At 32.7% G+C, this 23052-nt stretch overlaps 1 protein-coding gene across 1 annotated transcript; it reads right to left on the minus strand.

Annotated features, from left to right (window-relative positions):
• Positions 1-18978: 18978 nt before the first annotated feature.
• LOC145075951 (uncharacterized) lies at positions 18979-19691 on the minus strand. The gene is made up of 2 exons (XM_079022005.1): positions 19061-19691; positions 18979-18989 (listed from the first exon to the last, which is right to left on the minus strand). Exons 1-2 carry the CDS (start codon positions 19689-19691, stop codon positions 18979-18981), a joined length of 642 nt encoding a protein of 213 aa, XP_078878131.1.
• Between the last annotated feature and the right edge of the window lie 3361 nt (positions 19692-23052).

Here is a 23052-nt window from a genome sequence, read left to right on the forward strand (position 1 = left end):
TTTAAGAATACCTCTAAAACAAATCCATTGAAGTAGGAAGATAGTAATCGAGACTCACAGAAAACACAATTCACGATGTAATCGACTAAGGCGGAGATGCAGATGGCCTTGAAAAGAGAGAGGGATGAAGGGTGGATGGTGACGGTGTTGGATTAGGTGTCTAAGCCCATAACTATTTTGGTATGTACTTGACCCGATTATAAGCATGGTCCTTTTAGGTTGCCTTCACTCATGCAACTTGATAGGATGACAAGAGGAGATAGAGAGTAGGATTTATTATATGAATAATAAATTGGTACTCAAAATGGTTTTATTAATATATTAAAAGTTTAATATATTATTTGGAAATCATATTATTTAATTAGTATTGATCAGAAATTAATTTAGTATTAATTTGGTAATCAAAAGAGACTGATTAAATAAAGGGGACTTATATTGCAATTAACTGTTAGTTGCTAGTTGGGTTGATGGACTCCATAGAGTGGAGTGGACGAAATTTATGGGGAAGCCCATAATATTTCATCCATGGGATCTAAGGAAGGAGTTCATGGGATGCTTAAGGCTTAAGCAGTCATATTAGGGTTTCCACCAAAACCCTAGCAGCCACAAGTATAAATAGACCCCATGACTAAGGGATTTTCGTCCAATGCTTCTAAGAAACCCTACGGGCCGAAAATCTTCCCTCTCCTAAAATCATCTTGTTGCTTGAGTGTTTGTGACTCCATTAGAGGTGCAACACTTGAGGCACTAAGCTTTCAAGAGTCAATATCAAGAAGGTTTGTGATTGTTATTGCTACATAACAATAAAGGTAATGATTCTAACCCTAATCATATGTCAATTTCAGATTTGTATGCTAGTCAATTAGGGTTTATTGCTTTGGTATTCAATGTTGTATGCTTAATTAGAAAAACATAGATCAAAGCAATTAGGGTTGCATGAACACCATAGGAATGATTTTATGCTCATAAGCCAACAGTGGTATCAGAGCCTATGTCGTTTTTCTAGTGAATAGATGCAAAAGTGAACCACAAAAGATCTTGAAAATCAACATTTTTGTTTCTGGCTGGCAGACTCGCCGAGTCCATGAATAGACTCGGCAATTAGGTCCTACTCGATGAGTTCCATTGTGGACTCGACGAGTCCACAATCGACGAGTCCAGGGCTTTAGTGCCGGGATTTTCGATTTTCTTGCCAGATTTTTTTTAGTAAAATTGCCAAAATTCGTTTTTTCTTGCCAAAATCTGATATTTTTAGTTTGGAATGGTTATCCTCATCAAAATTGATGGATTTAGTTAAATATGGATAATATAGGATTATTATTAGTCAAATATTTGACCTAGTAAGTTTGAAATTTTTCAATTTACACCCTTTAGGTTTTATACTTTAAATTTGAACTTTAAAAGTTTTAGTTTTTGAAATTTAAATAGTTAAACCCTAATATTTTTAAAGGTTTCAAAATTTGTCCTAAAGTTTTGGAATTTAAAATTTAAATTAAAAGTTATTAATTTTGAAATATTAAATTCTAAGACCCTAGTATTGTGAAATGTTCAAATTACACCCTGATGGTTTTATTAATTTAATTCAGAGTTTAAATTAAAAGAGATAATTAATAAATCCATAATTATATGGTTTAAGTTAATCAAATGAAAAGTGTAATTTGTTAATAGATTAAACCAATTAGTATTTTAAAAGTATAAAATACACCCTTATACTATATAGAATTAAAAGTTTAATATGATATATGTATAAGTAAATGTCAGTCTTACCGTTAGTAGACATCATTCATAAAGTTGGTCTATAATTGGTGTTTAAGGAAATTGTCTATAAAATGGTGATTGAATGGGTATCCACTCTTACCCACTGCACTCTTGACTAGTGGAGGGTCGTTAGCCGAACGGGATGATAAGACACAACCTTCTATGATAAGTATAATGAAATACGAAATAACTAAACATTCTTATAAATTCCCAAAACTTAGTTACTTTAGGGAAAATGTGGATTTGGTGCTAATCCATGAAATTCTACATTGCACCTTGTTGGTCGTTAGTGGAGCGTGTGTGGTTAACCGGCACACTAATATGGGACCAATGAAGGATGGCAATGGGTAGCTTGGTGTTTATCATTGATCAATGGAGTGTGTGTTGTTAACCGGCACGTTGATTAGGTGATTTGTAACATCGAGAGTGCCAAGCTAATTTGCAGGGTTATCCACACCTTGTTTGTGATCCTCGGCATCCCAGTCGCAAACATGAAGGGCACAATCGAGATTTAAACATGCCATTGAAAAGTTCAATGAATCTCAAAGGATCTAGGAGTTTCAATTCATTTAAAACCTAATTTTCGATTTTTGTTTTTCATAGTGGAAATTGGTAAATCGTCATTTACCTACCTTCAAATGTTCTGCAACTGGATTACTGCATCCTTCTTCCAAGTTGTAGAATATTGTGTTGGGTCCTAGCCTTAATATCTCATTTGGGTGTTTTATTAAGGACTCAATCAACTCACTTGAATTTCTCCCGTTTTGTAGATGTCAAATTCTAACAACTATGGTCTTCCTGAATCCGTTGGAAATAGTTTTCCACTTAAAGATGGTGTTCCACGATTAGATTGTTGAAATAGAAATCATGCTTCACTTCCTCCACCTCCTCCAATAGTTCTCCCTGACCCATGTTTTCGAAGACTTGAAAAGTTCAAAGTTACTCAAGCCCTATTGGCAAACAGACACGAAGATGGAAAGTCTGTACGTGCTCATGTCTTGGATATGAAGTTGCATATTGATAGATTGGGAATGTTAGGTGTCGATGTCTCAAGGAAGTTGGTTGTTGACTTGGTTCTTCAGTCACTTCCCGAATCATATAGTGAGTTCATTATACAGTACTATATGATGGACCACGATGTGACCCTCATTGATTTGACTTATTTTCTTATTGTTGCTAAATCAGCAATGATTTGGTGCAGTGGTCAAGCAAATTTTTCTAGTAAATCAATGTCCCATCCTTCTATGGGAAATGGAAACATTAGAAGCCTAGAAAAGTTTTCTATACACAAGAAAAAGGATGAGTCTGAGATAGTCTCGTGTACATTCTAGAAGAATCCATTTGTTTCTACTACTAAAGGAAGGGGTATTGGTTACGAAGCTGCCCTGACTACCTAAGAAATCTAAGAGATGGGAGAGTCAAAGTGTATGACTCTGCTTCAGGTAACATCCACTATCTAACTCTATTAAGTTTTCTATTTTAGATTCTTATTACATAATGTGATAAGATTGCATTTTGATGTGTTGTAGGATCGAAGAAACAAAGGAAGCTTAAAGGAAGAGTGAGCTGAGTCTGATCACGAAGAAATGGATTTGGATCGCATGGTTTGAAGATCGGATTTTTGAGCTACTCCTTAGAGTTGTGATAGATTGCTTAGGAATATGTAATAGCATAGTTTTCATTTGAATTTGCATTGCAAGGACAAGTTTTCCGCACCCTTTATAAATAAAATAAATTTGAGTTTTGTCTTATTTATATCTCCTTACAATGTTATTTGTGAAAACTGATGCTTGTGCGTTTCTATTATAAGCAATATTAAGTGGATATGATTCTTAGTTATGTTATTTAAGGTAGTGTCGTAATTTTCTAAGTAAGGAAAGATGCCCATCGCCCAAGTTTCAATTGGACAGAAGCTTGGAATCATATGATTTGAGTCATGTGATGTTTGGAAATCTTGGTACTTGAGAAATTAATACTCATTCCTTATTTACATAAGTATGTGAGTCAAGTGAAAGACTAGGAGATCTGGTATGCAATGTTGTGTACTGGTCAAGTCCACCACAAATAACAATAAGATTATTCGTCATGATTTACTAAAAGTCTATTAAATATGGATATACTTACAAGATTAAGTGTAATTCTGAATCATTGAAAAGTTTAAATGAATGGCAGAACGAATACGAAGAATCAATTAGGCAGAAAGATAAAAGTTTCTCTAATCTAAAAATATGGGAGGGTACTTGAGTATCATGTTTTATGATCGTCTCATCGATAGTGAAACCATATCACAATTGATCCTCCAAGGATACCTTAGTGCACTAGTATGGATAAGAAGAGGAATCGGGAATTGTTGAAATGGTTAAATCAAAAGGAGAATCATACTTCGTTCCAAAATCAAGTCTTAGAATCATACTCCAAGATTCTGACTTGAGTGACACATCTTTAGAAGTTTTGACACACTCATCAAATGTGGAGTAGAAAAATGTTGTTCTTACTCTGGCACGTTTGAAATTGGTAAGTTGTGATGTCATGAATAAGACAAAGACCAACTAAGACCAATTGTGTGTAGCGTTTGTCTTGATAAGAATCCACACTAACTTTTGAATATTTGTTTGTCAAGAAATGTTTCTTGCAAGAGAATCTTATATGTCAAGAGGTCAGTGGAAGTCTAAATGATCTTAAAAAGTTTCAAGAACTAATCAAGAATAAAACTTACTATTTTACACTAGCACACGACTTGAGGTTTGTAACCTATCGTGTTGACATATTCTTCTTTCTGTTCCATTTCAATAAAGTTAACTATGCATATGAGTTCTACGAGTTCTCAATAGGCTGCATAAAGGCAAGCAACTTGTTCAATGAAAGTACATTGACTAGTATAGGTAATCTATTAAATAACTTGGAAGAAATGGTGGGACCCTTGATGGCAAGAAATTAAGGATGAACAAGTTCTGTCCATAAGAGTTTGGATTTGTCACAAACATTATCTTATGATTATGGTTATGACAAATTCACATGGATAAGAGCACATACACCATAAAATCTAAGTGTCATAAGGTTTCTCTCCGTGTCATGAAAATTATTGTGAGGAAACACTTTCACTAAGAGAGATTTTAAGGAGATAGCAATTGTGATATTTGCGTTCTCAAATTCAATTATGATTACGACATCCCTCTTCATAGTTCGAATTGTGAGATTTGGCAATTAGTCTAAACATTTAGGACTTATTTCTATCAGTTCTGAATTAGTTTACACATACATATGAGCTATCTAAGGAAAGGTGTATAAGTTTGAGAAGCTTAGATAAAGGCTTATCGAAGCATATCGTATTAGAAATATGAACTTTGGAAGTCAATAAGTATTGATTTCTAGAAGTCCAACTATTTTTTGAATAAGTGTCAAAGCTAGTGGGAGCATAAATGTTATGCTGGTATGGGTATAATTATCATGTTAATGGGAGCATGATTATTATTTGCAAGTTAGCAATATTAATTATAGAAAACAAAAGTTTCACTTTGCAAAGTTACAGGGGTTGAAAAGTTGTTTTGCTATAATTAAGGAAGAGAATATTATACTTCGTTTCAAATCTAAAAGCTTAAATCGAGAAATTTTGATTAAATTTAGTCAAAGGACATATATGGATGTTATGTTGAAAAGGTTCAACTTAAAAGAATTCTATATATGGCAGTATTATAGCAAGAAATTGGTAAAGTATCACATTTTTCATTATGAATCGTATCCCATACGCTTCGGATATAGGATCGATTGCATATGCTGTAATATTCGAATGTTCTAAATTTTCCAAATGCCTAGGGCATTCAGAAGGAAAAAGGACTACAACCACATTTGACTATAATAATTAAACGATTGTCAAGGACAATCTAAGGTTCGCCAAGGATTGGTCACTTGTGGGAAGTTGGAAGTATAGTATCGAATGGACCATAATGACATTGTTATGATTAGATATGATTATATTAATAATGAGTTTTCGTATGGCAAATATGGAAATGTTTCTATATTGGGAGTTAGATATCGAGAATGTATGACTAGATTAGAAACTTTTATGCAAGAAGGATGTTCAAAGGAATGTACTTTGAATGTGAGACTTAATATCTATGGAATTGCCTTGTAACAATTTCCAATAGAGCACTTTGTAATATCATTGGCAAAGTCTTGGTGGCTTTGATGTTGTGACATTACGAAGGGATCGTTGCATAAAGTGTTAGAATCTACCATATTCTACTAGTGGGAATAATCTGATATTCTTACACTTATGACAAGGATTAGGAGTTGTGAAATGAGTATCATTGGAAATGTGTTCAATTGATCTATTTCACAAAGTATGGACCATAAGTAAACAGAATATGTATGCTTGGAGCATAGGACAACTGTTGTTATAATTCAAGTAATAAGTTGATTATCCGAAACATTACACAATGAATAATGAGTAATCAGTATGGTGATTAAATAAAGGTGTTTTATTTATACTCAAAAGTTTGGGCCATATAGGATTAGTATTATTCTTGTGTTTCACTTTGCATGTTTTGACTTCCCGAATAATAAGATTATTCAAACCATCCACATTCGATCATACTTTGGAAGTAGGTATGAAAGAAGACTGTCATGAATCTGACTGTAGATTGTGTAAATCGTTTTAGACATAACAAAAGTCTGCTGCAGTGTTCATGAGTGCTCCTGAAATAAGATTTGAGTATTGGATTAAACCCACGCTCACATGAATCACTTCATGGATTTTATCACGAGTGATTAGTGAGACAATAATATCTTATATTCTTGAAACCGAGATGTGTGAGTTGTAGTTTACAACTCGGTTACACATTGATAATATGTAAACATACCAGTAACTTGGTGTAATAAAACATATTATTGTGTGTGATTTAATGAGTAGGTACAAGCGAGCATTTGAGTCAAAGTTTCTCCGTTCCTTTTACCCTAATAGAGATAAAGCGATATTTGTGGGCCCCTCGATGATTTACTGATGACACCCTAAGCGCTTGGCCAAGCCTAGACTAAGTTGATGTGTTCAATTGTAGTTTGTTGTCAGTCGTCATAAATCGGAAATTGGGAAACAACACATGAACAGAGAGTATGATTAAAATCCATCTCTCAGTTCATACGATATCTAGAATGGAGGAATATACGATCCCTTATCTAAAGGACACGTTACTGATAATATCAGAGTTGACAGCGGCTTTTGAAAGCTACGATTGCTTATCAGGTTCTGAAGTCATATGCAAAATAGTTATTAGACTTATCCAAGTGGGGGACTATTGGATTAGGTGTCTAAGCCCATAACTATTTTGGTATGTACTTGATCCGATTATGAGCATGGTCATTTTGGGTTGCCTTCACTCATGCAACTTGATAGGATGACAAGAGGAGAGAGAGAGAGAGAGAGAGAGAGAGAGAGTATGATATATATTATATGAATATTAAATTGGTACTCAAAATGGTTATATTAATATATTACAAGTTTAATATATTATTTGGAAATCATATTATTCAATTAGTATTGATCAGAAATTAATTTAGTATTCATTTGGTGATCAAAAGAAACTGATTAAATAAAGGGGATTGATATTGCAATTAATTGTTAGTTGCTAGTTGGGCTGATGGACTCCATAGAGTGGAGTGGACGAAATTTATGGGGAAGCCCATAATATTTCGTCCATGGGCTCTAAGGAAGGAGTTCATGGGATGCTTAAGGCTTAAGCAGTCATATTAGGGTTTCCACCAAAACCCTAGCAGCCACAAGTATAAATAGACCCCATGACTAAGGGATTTTCGTCCAATGCTTCTAAGAAACCCTACGGGCCGAAAATCTTCCCTCTCCTAAAATCATCTTGTTGCTTGAGTGCTTGTGACTCCATTAGAGGTGCAACACCTGAGGCACTAAGCTTTCAAGAGTCAAGATCAAGAAGGTTTGTGATTGTTATTGCTACATAACAATCAAGGTAATGATTCTAACCCTAATCATATGTCGATTTCAGATTTGTATGCTAGTCAATTAGGGTTTATTGCTTTGGTATTCAATGTTGTATGTTTAATTAAAAAAACCTAGATCAAAGCAATTAGGTTGCATGAACACCATAGGAATGATGTTATGCTCATAACCCAACAAACGGTTGCGTAGGAGACTATCGATGGGTAAAAGGCATGAAAAAGGGAGGGTCACGGGTTGTTCTTCGAAATTAGTGGTATACAGCGAGAAGGAGAAAGATAAAGGGATGGTTGATCAGTTGATGGTGGCTATGGAGGTGATTCCAACAGGTTAGAGGTGATGCAGGTGGAAGAAGAGACGAAGTGAAAAAGAATGGGGATAAGGATTACATGACGTTGTGCGCTTATAGGGCATCCTTTAATAAAAAAAATTTCATTTTTAATATATTAATAATATAAAAATAATAAAACAATATTAGGAAATATTTATTAAGGGCAATATAGTCTTTTTAACTCGGACAATGACCAACCGTGTAACAAGTACATAATAAGCATTATCCGAGTTAAAAAAAAGTGTTTAGGGACCAATACATATTACCCAAAACCACATGGACCATTTGTGTAATTTACCCTAGAATTAGTTAGTAATTCTTAATATTACAAATTTGCAATGAAACTATCTTCTACTATTGAAAGAAAAAGTGGTCCACGACATGTGAATAAGAAAAAAAGGAAACGGTCACAAAAAGTTTCCATATGGTTTTCTATGGTAAGAAATTTGTGTATGGTTTTCTAAAGTAACAAATCGACAAACGGTTGTGTTCGGTTATTTAAGAAAACTATTATGGTATATATTTAGAAAAAATTAAATATCTTCTTACTTTTTGTTCATACAAAGCTTCCTACCCAATTAAATAATAAGATGTACCACATTTAATGATATTTTAGTATACTAAAATGACACATGTCATCATTTAATTGGGTAGGAAGATTTGTAGGAACAAAAGTAGGAATTCTAAGGTAAAATACTATTTGTTAGCTTAGTTATGTATTTTTTTATTGATCACACACACACAGATATATATATATATATATATATATATATATATATATATATATATATATATATATATATATATATATATATATATAGGGAAGAGTTATATGGAAAATAAATGATTAGGGCAACACATATTTGAACCAATGAAAACATGACAACACATCACTTCCACAATAACTTCCACAATAACTTCCACAATACATTACTTGTGAAGAAAGAAATGGACACGTGTCATTTGATTATTGGTTCCGGTAGATGTTGCCCTAGTTATTTGTTTTCCATAGAACTCATTCTTATATATATATATATATATATATATATATATAGGCTTAAGTTATTTTGTTTTTACTAATTATTGTGTGCCAGAATGCACATATGTGGACCATCGGATGAAATATAATCAATGGTCCTGATCTGAGAGTCTATGATATTACAGTAAGGTAGCATGTACCATATAATCACATAATTTTCAGCATAAGAGTATTGTGGAAAATTAACTATATTTAAAAAAAGGAAATTTTCGGGAATTTAGGGATAATTAATTCTCCTAATTGTAAAAATCTGATTTTTTTTTAAGTAATGCAATACTAATTTATTTAATTCTAATGTGTTTTTTATAATAACCGAATTTATTCTATCAGAATGGCATTTTGTTATAATGATATATTCTATGAGAATTCCAGAATACATATTGAATGCTAGAATACATATTCCTATAGAATGAATATTAGTTCATATCATGAAACATTCTTTTATTTCAGGTCATTCTAACATAATATGTTTATATGAGTATCTTGAAACATTCTTGAACCATAAAAATAATATCCTAACAGAATACATATTTTTGACGGAATGAACTTCTTGAAAAATAACAAATTCTTGAACCATCAATTGAAGAATAAACACAAAAATTACACCAATTCTTAAAGAATATGGGTAACAATTGCTAAGAATTACATTTATTTTAAAAAAATAAAACTAAGAACGGTTAAAAATTGAAGAAAAAAATATCAAAATCTAACAAAAGACACTAGTACATTCTAAAAGAATATTTTTGCTGAGAATCACTTTCAATTTTGCAGTCCGTTCTTCAAGCATCTGTGAAACGAAATCTAATTGTAGTTTAGAACCCAATAATACATTAACAAATGAAAAATAAAAAACTAAATTATTTAGTACAAATCTGAAGACCTGTGAATTGCATCAAAATCCATAACCAAGAATTGTAGAAAATGCACAAATTAGTGATGAAATATCATGATTTCATTCCAACATAATTGAAATTCTTGATTCCATTCCGACAGAACTGGATTCAATTCCGGCAGAATGACCCCTCACCAATATTATATATCAATGCAAAATGAATATTTAGAATGTTAAACAAACCAAAAAAACTGGATTCAATCCCCGAGATGTGAGTGCAACAGAAAACTGCTATATAAAAATAAAAGAAGTGACCAAAATTTTATTGTGAATCAATAGGTAAAAAATGAATTCTTAATTGATCAAAATCATTTTGATAATCAAAATAAAATTCATAATTTGAAGGGCGAGGATTTAAGTATATTGGGTTTAGGAACGAAGATTTTAAAGCTTACAGGGATGATGTTCAACAGCACCTCAGGGGCATGGGTGTTCAACATCTAGTAATGGAACTAACATCTTAACGATTCAGTGATATTACGCAATTTAACACTTTTGACAATCAAACAAGGCGGACCACCTAATTAGAGATGTATCAACACAAACAAACTTGTATGAATAAATTGTTGCAGAACAACTAATAATTAAAGCACTAGCACTTAAATCAAGACGACAAGAAGAATACTGATTACAAGGTTTAGGCCTCATATAGAGAAACTACAAGAAAGGAAAAGTCAATATACCTAGTTGTGATTGCGACTGAAGAACAACATATTCTGGTTCCGTCGATGGTAGAGCTGTCGATTAAGAAAACGAGGGCGGCTAGTGTACTATTTGAACCTACAACTATACGGTACCTGCATAGTTTCTTGAAGCCTTTTGATTCCTTGAACAACGAAGACTTTGGAGGTGGTAAGTATGTGTGTGTAGTGATCGGCGATAGAGACGATGGTGAAACTGTGAAGCCGACTCCTTTGATTTCTTTTTCTTTTGTAGGTGAAGAAGACCGTGAGATAAAAGAGAGAGAGAGAGAGAGAGAGAGAGAGAGAGAGATTAGGTAAAACCTAATTATCTTGTTTCCTTAATTGAAGAGATTTAATTAAATGATCCCATTAATTGAATTTGTCAAAAACCCAAAGATACCCTTATTCGTTTAATAAAGTATTCTCCCTCTCTCTCTCTCTCTCTCTCTCTCTCTCTATATATATATATATATATAGGGAAGGGTTATATGGAAAATAGAAAAACCCTTAAAAAACCCTAAAAATCATAAAAATGCATAAAAAAAATACTTAGCAATCACAAAACTTTTTATTGACTTTAAATATGAAAAAATCACAGGTTTTTCTTAAAATTCGTTGAAAAATAAAAATAAAAAATCTATTTTTTTTTTTGGTTTTTTCAAAAAAAATTACATCGAATTTTCCCTAAAAGCTGTGATTCTTTTCATTTATAAAGTCAAAACAAATTTTGTGATCTCTAAGTATTTTTTTATGCATTTTTATCATTTTTAGGGTTTTTTTTCCGTAGAACCTACACCTATATATATATATATATATATATATATATATATATATATATATATATATATATATGGAAAAGTAAATATACCTTTAACAGTATATAAGTTTAGGTACCCAAACACACCATAATACATCGTTTGTTTTAATATATTCATTATAATGTTCTTAAACTTCATTCTCTAACTTGATTTACTTTCAATATTTTCCAAATTTCGCTATTATCTTTTTCTTACATCACATCTTTTTGTTGAACACCTACTAGGCTATATATATTATAGTTGAAAATGAAAAATATGTAAGAGGAAGATAAATGTGTAATTTATAAAAATCATGGAAATAAATTAAGTTAGAAGTTAAATTATAAGAACATTGGGCAACTAGAATGTATTATATGATACAAAACGACGTAGTATGGTGAGTTTGGGTACCTAAGTTTATATACCCTTAAGGGTATATTCACTTTTCCCATATATATATATATATATATATATATATATATATATATATATATATATATATATATATATATATGGCTAGGTTCATGTTTTTCTTACGGGAGATGATTTGTACACAACAATTTTTTTCCATACACAACAATTGGTGTTTTAAAATGTTGTACTGTACAACTCAATAATACATAAATTGTTGTGTATGACAAAAAACTATTGTGTACAAATCACTTCCCTTTTCTTACATTTATTGTGTGCTAGAATGCACCAATAGAAATTTAGTAAATTAAATAATTATTTAATTTAATAAAGATAGATATTAAATGGTTTCCATAATTATATGTATATTAAATGATATCCATAATTATAATTCTTTTTATATGGAAACTAGTTAAATTAATCATTAATGTTAACAATAAGATTCTTTCAAAATGAATTTGCAACTAGGTTTTCATGTATGGGTTTATGTTTTGTTATGGACTCATTCACTCGAAATACAACAAAGTTGCATGGAATATGAAGAATGAGAGTATATTCTACTAGAATACAATCTTATTCTGTTAGAATATATTCTCATTCTTTTACAATAAACTCTCATTCTACTAGAATACACTCTCGTTCTTCATGTTCTAGGCAACATTGTTGTATTTTGATTAAGTCGGTCATGAAGCAAAATATGAATCCATACATGAAAAATTAGATGCAAATTCATTCTGAAATAATATTATTTTTTATATTAATGACGAATTTAATTAGTTTCCATAAAAAAAATGAATTACAATTATGTATATCATTTAGTAAACATATAATTATGGAAATTATTTAATATCTATCTTTATTTGATTAAATAATTGTTTAATTTTTACTAAATTCTTATTGATGTATTCTACCACACAATAGATGTGAGAAATATTTGAACCTAGTTCTCTCTCTCTCTCTCTCTCTCTCTCTATATATATATATATATATATATATATATATATATATATATATATATATATATATATATATATATAAAGCAACAGGGTTGTGAAAAGTACAAGTTTTCTAGTGCTATTTTTTGCTCTTCCTTTTTTCCATTCTAAATGTTACTTCCAAAATTAAGCTAAACGGTGTTGTGAAGGTTTTGCCTACCAAAAATTGGTATTACATAAATATTTGTCTTTCTTACGAATCTATGATAAGGGTGGTGATATCTTTGCTTATAAAATTATTTCCAAACCATAACTTCTTATTACCACTCTGGTGTATTTTATTAACGCATAAACGTACAACTCATTGATGCAACTTCCTAATGCACAAAAGTTGTTTCCATCGGCAAGAACAAAGAGAGATAATGGTAACAGTTTTCCAATTAAAATTACCACCAACAATAAATTTGGTTGAGGGTGTGTTTGTCGCTCGTAAATGTTGCCATTTAAGCTTGTCGGCTGTATTTTTGCTACGACACCGTTAAGCCTTAAAGCATAAGATGATATGCATTCACTGGAAACTCCTTTGAACAACACTTTCCTTTTACCGAGAACCCTTTGCAACCTTCACTACCAGAAACAACCATCAAACACTGAACCTCCATCTTCATCAAGAACCACCTCTTCGAAACTCCAAACCATCCAACCACCATTTTCATTGCACCTCTATAGAACACTTTCAACCACCGCCACCTTATTCCACCCTTAAAACTCCTACCTAGCTTGGAACAAGAACAACATTATCATTGATCACTATGACAACCTAAACACCCTCCACAAAAACTTCGAACAATATCACCTTGAGCCTTCTTCCAATCGAACCGTCTCAACCACCGATAACCACTTGTTCAAACCATCACATTCGGAAAAGAAGCTCACCATCGACACCGCCCTTTACACCACCACCATACCCAGCTTATACCATTTATTGCATAACACCTCCTAAGTCGAAAACAACCGCCTCTACAGGAAGCACCCACCTAGGGACGTCTTGTTGATTTTGAGGCTTTGTGCGAAAAATAAAACTGGGCCCCTAAATATAATTTATTTTTATGTATAAGCAATATTTATTAAGACTAAGATAAGTCAATAATTGTTGGAAACAAAGTTGTCCATCAACTCTTCATATAAATACTCATAAATATATTGTTCTTAATAGATATCATTTCCAAGTATTAAGTATTTCTTGTGACATTGTAGACTGTAAGTAGGACTTTAAGAACTTCAAAATTGAGGAATTTGTTTCTACCGACGCAAGGGTTACTAGAATACTCATCAAGTCTTTATATAAATTAATTGAATTAGGAAAACCACTGACTTTTTTCATATATTTTAAAACATATGCGGGGTTACTAGTTTCACGTGATACGAACTCGTCAACCAGAACTCCAGATAAAGTTCATTGGCGTCAATATATGATTCTTTATCATACTTAAGTGCGACTTCAAGAAGGCTACAATACAACTTAAGATCTTTTTTTATCAAATTCCTTCAATATTTTTTGGAAGCAAAAAACCACTTTTTTATACATATTGTATTATTCAAATATTATTTTAAGAGAAGTCAACACTTGAAATTGAAACAATCGAAAACACAAGTCTCACCATAACTTCATCAATTCCGAAATGGAGACACTATTGGAAAAAATGAATAAGAAATTACGCACCAAACTATGGTGTTTAGAGTGCTCGAATGGTTAAACAATTAAAGTAAACAAAATTCTTATTTTGTTAATTATTTGTTTAAAATTGAATTGAAATAGAAAATTAAACACAAATTCTGTTAGGGAAAAACGAAAATAGGGTTATTGGAAATTTGGATTACAAACAGGAATCGTGTAAACACTTTCCTTGTATGATATTTCGACCCTATATGCCTTGGGTATCACGAAATCCAAACTTAGGATAATTCCTGATGCAGCAATTCTAATTATAGGCACAAAAATCAGAATCAATTGAAGAAGATGAATCAAGAAGCGTTTCCTAGTTTTCTATGTTTCAATGAAGTCGTTTTCTCAGAATTTATCCACTCAACGGATAACGAGATCGGTTGACGTCTTTTAAGAATAACAAATTAGTCCTTGAGTTTGCATCTTTCAAAATTGACAGATTAGTCATTGTTTAGTAGATTAGGGTTTAGTACTAACAATGTTTAGTAAATACAAGTGTGCACTCCTGCACCTCCTAACTTATATTATAACTAAAACATTGTTCTTGAAACACTAGTTAAATCCATTACACTAAAATATAGTTGGTGATAAAATCACCAACAATCCTCCCCTATTTTAGTGTAATTCTTGAACTAACAAACTTAAAACAAAAAGAAACGAAACTAATGCATAGATGAAAATATCGATACGATTGAATTTTCATGTTAGTATACTACACATTTCAAACATTCGAGAAATCAAAGTATCTTAAAGATTGAACCCATCAACTCGTTTGAATATCTGAAGATAATATACACATTACTTTAACAATCATCTAAACAAAATAACTTGACACTAATTATAAAGTCGTGTGTCCCAATCCATTCTTGATCGTATAAAAGCCAAGTCCCAAGCTCTTTGAAGTACGGCTATACTTCACGATCATATAGGTGATTCTTTTATTCATGTACATGTATACATTTTATCAAAAGAATCATTAAGAAATCAAATTCATCCTGGTATCTACAGGTTCAAACACACATACCTTGGGATGTTTTAATGTGTGTTTCAATTCATATAAATAAGCTTTCCTCATTGAATTTAACCTCTAACATTGTATTAGAGGGGAATTGGGTGTCTCATTCATAAGAATTTATAAGGACTTTAAGCCCATCCCTATAACAGACTTGTGCACTAAGTCTCGCGCCAAACTCTTAGTGAGATGGTACGCCAAATTTTGTTGTGATTTTACAAACTCAATCGAAATCACACCATCCATGATTAGATTTCTAATCATCCCATGTCTAACATCAATGTGTCTCGATTTACCATTATAAACTTGACTATAAGCTTTACTCAAAGTAGAAACACTATCACATCGGATAGATAATGGTGAAATCGGTTTCCTCCACAATGGAATCTCATAAATCAAATTCTTTAACCATTTTGCTTCCTTGCTTGCAGCAGCCAATGCAATAAACTCATATTCCATTGTTGAACTTGTTATACAAGATTACTTTTTAGATGCCCATGATATAGCACCTCCACCAAGCAAGAATACCCAACCAGTTGTAGAAGAGTGATCTTCTCTATTAGATATTCAACTTGCATCAGAATATCCTTCCAAGACCGAAGGAAATCCTGAATAACACAAACAATAATCCTTGGTTCCTTTCAAATACCGTAAAACACGATGAACCGCTTGCCAATGTTGAGTACTAGGATTATGAGTAAATATACTCAATTTTCCCACTGCAAAAGCTATATCTGGACGAGTGCTAGTCATAGCATACATCAAAGAACCAATAGCTTGCGAGTACTCAAGTTGAGAAACTGATCTGCCTCTATTAGGCATCAACTTCATGCTTGAATCCATATGGGTGCTAATGGGTGTACAATCACTATAATTGAATCGTTTGAGAATTTTCTCAATGTAATGTGACTGTGTAATAGCAAGTCCCTTGTTCACCCATTTAATCCTTATTCCAAGGATTACATCCGCCTCCCCCATATCCTTCATGGAAAACTTTGAAGATAACAAATTCTTAGTTGCGTAACTTGATTTTGATCAGTGCCAAAAATCAACATATCATCTATCTACAAGCAAACGATCACACCAGATCTAGATGAATCAAAACGGTTGTATACACATTTGTTAGATTGGTTTAAAGAAAAACCATTAGACAAAATAACTTCGTCAAACTTCAATTGCCATTGTTTTATAGCTTGTTTAAGTCCATACAATGATTTCACAAGTCTACACACTTTTTGCTCATTTCCAGGCAAAACAAAACCTTCTGGTTGCTTCATATAAACTTCCTCGTCAAGATCACCATTCAAAAAAGTTTTTTTAACATCCATTTGATGAATTACTAGATTGTGAATAGCTGCCAAAGCTAGCAACAATCTAATCGTAGAAATTCGTGCTACCGGTGCATACGTATCAAAATAATCGATACCGGCCTTTTGTCTAAAACCTTGTATGATCAGACGAGCCTTGAATTTATCAATGGTTCCATCTACCTTCATTTTCTTCTTGAAAATCCATTTACATCCCAAAGGTTTAGAACCAGGAGGTACATCAGATAACACCCAAACATTGTTCTCCATAATGGATGGCATTTCTTCAACAACCGCTTCTTTCCAAAATGCAACATCTCGAGACTCCATAGCTTCCTTAAAAGTCTTTGGATCGGTCTCAAGATGAGAGGAATATGAGTATTGGTTCTCCACTTTATCCCTCGATCCTTCAACCAGAAATAGTTGAAAATCCTCGCCAAAATTTTTCACGACTCGACCTCGTTTGCTTTTACGAAGTTGTTGTGCTTCTGGAATTGAAACAACTTCCTTAACATCTGATTTAGGCACCTCACTTGTGCCTGGAATCAGATCCTTTGGTCTTTGAATTAAAGAATACCGCAGCTCATCAAAGATCGCATCTCGCGATTCTATGATGGTATGAACAAAATATGCCTCATTAGGTTCTATAACATAAAACCTATAAGCTTTGGAATGTTCTGCATATCCAATAAATATGCAGTCAATTCCTCTTTCACCCAAAAAATTTCTTTTTAGGTTCGGGTAATTTCACAACTGCTCGACATCCCCAAATTCGAAAGTAACTCAAATTTGGTGCTTTCTTGTGCCAAAGTTCATAAGGAGTAATTTTGTTCCGTTTATTAGGAACCCGGTTTAGCACATAATTAGTTGTGAGCATAGATTCACCCCAAAAGCCTTCACTTAAACCCGAAAAAGAAAGCATCGAATTTACCATTTCTTTTAAAACTCGATTTTTCCGTTCAGCAATCCCATTTTGTTGTTGATTGTAAGGAGTTGTGGTTTCATGAATGATTCCAACCGATTGAAAGTATTCAGAATCCATGTACTCTCCTCCCCTATCCGTCCTAAGACATTTTATAGAAAAACCCAACTGTAATTCTACTTCGGTTTTATATACTTTAAACTTTTCCAAAGCCTCATTTTTGGAATGTAACAAGTACACATAACAAAACCGACTTGAATCATCAATAAAAGTAACAATGTACTCTTTATTTCCCAAGGAAGGTGTAGCATGGATATCACATAGATCACTATGAATCAATTCCAACACTTCTGTTTTTCTATTAACATTTGAAAACGGTTGTTTTGTGATTTGAGTTAACATACAAGTTTTGCATTTTTCAGAATTAACATCAAAAGCTGGAATCAATCCAGATTTTGACATTTCAATCATTCTCTTAACATGAACATGTCCTTATTATGCCATAACATAGTATTATCAAGATTAGATGCAGAAATCATACAAGTAAATTCGACATGTGATGCACAACTTATAATATTTAACTTAAAAACACGATCACAATAATAACCAAATCCCACAAATATTCCACACTTAGACAACACATACTTGTTTGACTCGATAACTTGTTTATAACCCATACAATTCAACAAACCACTAGACACAAGGTTCTTTCGAACCTTTGGTACATACAATACATCAAAGAAACTAATTGTTTTTCTAGAAGTAAACGTAATACTAACAACACCAGTTCCTAAAATTGGCTTTGATCCTTCATCCGCCACGTGTAAGACAGAACCTTTATTTACTAGGTTCAACTTCGTGAACCACCGTTCATCATTACACACGTGATGTGTAGAACAGGTATCAAGCCACCATGAATCTGTATCAACCCCCTGTACAAAAGAAACTTCTGGAGTTAGTAGCATAACATTAAATACTGAACTTACAAGATCAATAGTAATTTGACCTTTGGTTGCAGATTGATCATGAGATCCACTGCCACCACCAGCATCTTTTCCACTACCACTTGCACCTTTGTTTCCAAGTTTCACCCGACAGTCACGTTTCATATGCCCTTTCAGATGGCATCTCCAACACACAAGTTCCTTGGAATCCTTGTGTTTTTTTTGGACTTTTTTTTTGTTACCTTCATACTTACATTTTTTACCCTTGCCCTTGTTATTAGAATTGTCTTCTTTATCACAATCAACCATATGAACTTGGGGTTGTCCAAATTCAGATTCGCCCTTTCCAGTTCCTTTATCATTATCTTGATCACGAAGTCCTTCTTTGATTTTCAAATGACTCCCAAGTTGAATCAAACTTATCTCTTCCTTTCTATGTTTCAGATGGTGCTTGAAATCTTTCCATGAGGGTGGAAGTTTATCAATCACACTTGAAACAGCAAAGGATTCATCCATATACATGTTGAGTTGTTTGAATTGACCATAAATTCGTAGGATTTCTTTATATTGTTCCATTACAGATTGAGAATCAACCATTTTATAATTGTTGAAATCAGAAACAATGAACTTTTTACTTGAAGCATCTTCTGCAATATATTTTGCTTCAAGTGTGTTCCATAATTCACTTGCATTTTCAATATTTTGATGAGTGTTAAAGAGGGAATCACACATACCATTCAGAATGTGACCAAGGCAGATGTAGTTGTCATTCTCCCATTTGCTTCTACTTCTGATGTGTTCCAGAATTGCATCTTCAACCCCTTCTGGTTTTGGAGTAGATAGAACATACACAACCTTCAAAGTGGTCAACCAGAAGTGCATCTTCTTTTGCCAACGTCTGAAATCTAGGCCCTGAAATTTCTCGAATTTACCAAACGTAGTATTCATTTCTTTCAATGAATTGCCAGCCATCTTTTCCAGAAAACGAAATATCAAACAAGATTGTTAGGGAAAACGAAAATAGGGTTATTGGAAATCTGGATTACAAACAGGAATCGCGTAAACACTTTCCTTGTTTGATATTTCGACCCTATATGCCTTGGGTATCACGAAATCCAAACTTAGGATAATTCCTGATGCAGCAATTCTGATTATAGGCACAAAAATCAGAATCAATTGAAGAAGATGAATCAAGAAGCGTTTCCTGGTTTTCTGTGTTTCAATGAAGTCGTTTTCCCGGAATTTATCCACTCAACGGATAACGAGATCAGTTGACGTCTTTCAAGAATAACAAATTAGTCCTTGAGTTTGCATCTTTCAAAATTGACATATTAGTCCTTGTACTGTACTAACAATGTTTAGTAAATACAAGTGTGCACTCCTGCACCTCCTAACTTATATTATAACTAAAACATTGTTCTTGAAACACTAGTTAAATCCATTACACTAAAATATATTTGGTGATAAAATCACCAACAATTTCCGTTACAAATTTTGTGTTTAATATTGATTTCAATTCAAAAATTAAGGTATTGTGTTGTAATCACCATAAATTGTAATTATGGTGACAGTTAAGAGTTTGTACTATAAATATAGTGATCTTGTACGTGGTAAATGACGCGGAAAAACTCTGTACTCTTCTCCCTTTCTAATGCATCATTTTCTAGCTTGTATCAAGATAATATCCAGGCCTTGTTGAGTTCGGCAGTCTTGAAGAACTATTCTTGTTGTTGTATCCTGGGAAACAAACACACACAGAGTGGGTCGAATTTGTTTTAAGGAAACTGTGTCAAACATAGGCCTCAGCTTTAGTTAATTATCTGTTTCGTTTTCGTTTATCCTTGCAATAGTTTCCTACAATCTTCAAACAAAATTTGTTTGTACAAATCGAACTAGAAATCAGAAACAATTTTACTTACATTATTTTGATATTGTACGATTTTCATAAGAAAAAAATATATTTTTTTTTGATTTTGAATCACCTTTGGTCATTAAGTCATTAAGACATGTATTTATTTTTAAGTAGCAGATTTTCAGCTTCGGTACTGATTCTATAAAGTACCTAATGGGTTAATAAGCTAACTTAAATCAAAAACACAATTTACATGTTGCTCTGAAATGCTCTAATATGTCCCAATATTTGAACAATCATAACTTAATCATGGATGCTCATTTTTGGTTGAAACCAATTCTCAAAGTTTGGTATATGTATGAGTTGTGACAACCCAATACTTTCTAGTCATCAAAAGTTAATTCCGTTAAGTAAAATTTCGAATTTTTTTATTCCGTTAAGCTCGTGAGGGCCAGAAAATCATTTTAAATATATAAATAAAATTTATATAATTCTTCGGAACCAAAAATGCTCGAAAAATCAAGATTTCCGTCGAAAAATCAGCAAACTCGTCCAACCACGTGTTTACGGCCGTAAACCCCTGGGTTGTAAACCCCGTTTACAACCGAGAACCCATTTCTGGCCATAAACCCAACCGATATAAAGGTTTTTCCTGGAGAGATTTTTCATTTCTCACCTTCTTCACCAGAAAACTCTCTCAAGTTGCTCCCAAGAACCTCCCAAGAACATTCATATCTTCAAGAACAAACCTTCAAATTTTCAAGTCTTTCCTCAACAACACCAAGAACAACCTTCATATCTTCAAAGGCCGCAAACCCAATTCACGGCCGAAAGCAGCCTTGAGCCGAGAACCTTAGCCGAAACCCTCTTTTTCCACTTCAAACAAGTCTCGGTAACATTCCTAACCCAAAAGCAAGTGTTTTCTAACACTTTAATTAATGGTTTCACTAATTAAAATACAATTATGTTTTTAAATATTATTAGGATACCGTTAGTTTCGCGTAATCCAACTCGAGGGTCATTTCTTCATTCTCGCCATCCAGTCAAGAGCACATATCAAATGTGAGTTCATACCCCCATATTTTTCCAAACTTTTAAATGTTTTAAAGGGGGGAGGGGGGATACAAGTAAAGCACAAGTAATCTTGTGATTAAAAATATAATTGTGTTTATTATATTTTATTATCGTTAACATGCATTTGAACGCAGAACTTACTAAACATGACAAACATTGTTACTACTAGACTTACGAACAACTTTAAAATACATGTTAAGATACAAATTTTATGCATGTAGATTTTTACACGGTAATAAACTTATAAACTATGGCACAAATGTAACACTTTTACAAGGATATATGATATTAACAAAAAGGGTTTTCAATGTATTATTCATGAATTAGTTGAGAGAACCAAATTGTGAGACACGCCTTCGAGTACTTATCTAAGTACCAAGGGAAGTCTAATCCTTAGGAACCAGAGTCTCCTGGAGGGAGAGCGTGAGTTTGTGTATATATCTATATGGGACTGACAATCCCGTGCCCTGACTATTAGCTATAGTCGACTTAGGTGACAAACGTCATTAACGTTTACGACGTCCGAAGTACGTCGTAGTGTTTATCGTCCATCATCATGGTTATAAGAACTCACATGGAAAACAATGACTCATTCGATCTAAGTTTCTATAACTCGTATATACTAAGAGATCACAAGACAATATTAACGTCACTCTCGGTTTACAGAACAAACACATTTTTGGCTAGTTTTATTTAATAATTAGGCGAATGTCCGCGCGTTTCGCAGAAGCATCTATATAACTGAAATATTTACATGTTTTTTTTAATATAAAAATAATGTTATTGTTAAATTTGATATAATAATTCGTATACTAAGGAGATATAATATATTGATTATTTTGAAGAGTAAATTACACGAATGGTCTATATGGTTTGGGGTGATTTGCACGCTTGGTCTCTAACTTATTTTTTTTAACTCGGAAGGTCCCTACTATTTGTTTTTATTACGCGCTTTGTCCCTACTGTTTTTTTTGTTACGCATGTGGTCTCTGTCTTACCTAAAAAGACTATTATTTAAATAAGGAAAAATGGTGGGGTATGTAAGGTAAGGTGAATGGGTGGGGTTGGGGGTGTGTTTATTTAAATAAATTAGAAAATCAAGGGAAAAATATTCTTTTTAGGTAATACATGGACCAAGTGCGTAACAAAAAGAATAGTAAAGACCTTCCGAGTTAAAAAAATAAGTCAAAGATCAAACACATAAATTACTCTAAACCATAGGGACCATCAATGTAATTTACTCTATTTTGAATTATATGATAATTCAATATTTTGAATCACCTCTACCCACGGGTAACTCATGAATAAAATAAAATATAATATATATATATAGTAATTTTATTTATAGTTTTAATTTCTATCATTCTAATTATTTAAAATATCAAACAATTTTTTTTATTTTAAAGG

The sequence above is a fragment of the Lactuca serriola genome, chromosome 9 (assembly GCF_051521515.1).
Source record: "Lactuca serriola cultivar US96UC23 chromosome 9, Lser_US96UC23_V15, whole genome shotgun sequence".
In the NCBI taxonomy this organism is placed as follows: Eukaryota; Viridiplantae; Streptophyta; class Magnoliopsida; order Asterales; family Asteraceae; genus Lactuca; species Lactuca serriola.

Bases quoted from the DNA above. Each gene is read 5' to 3' on its own strand.
- LOC145075951 (XM_079022005.1), bottom strand. From the start codon at position 19,691: ATGGCTGGCAATTCATTGAAAGAAATGAATACTACGTTTGGTAAATTC.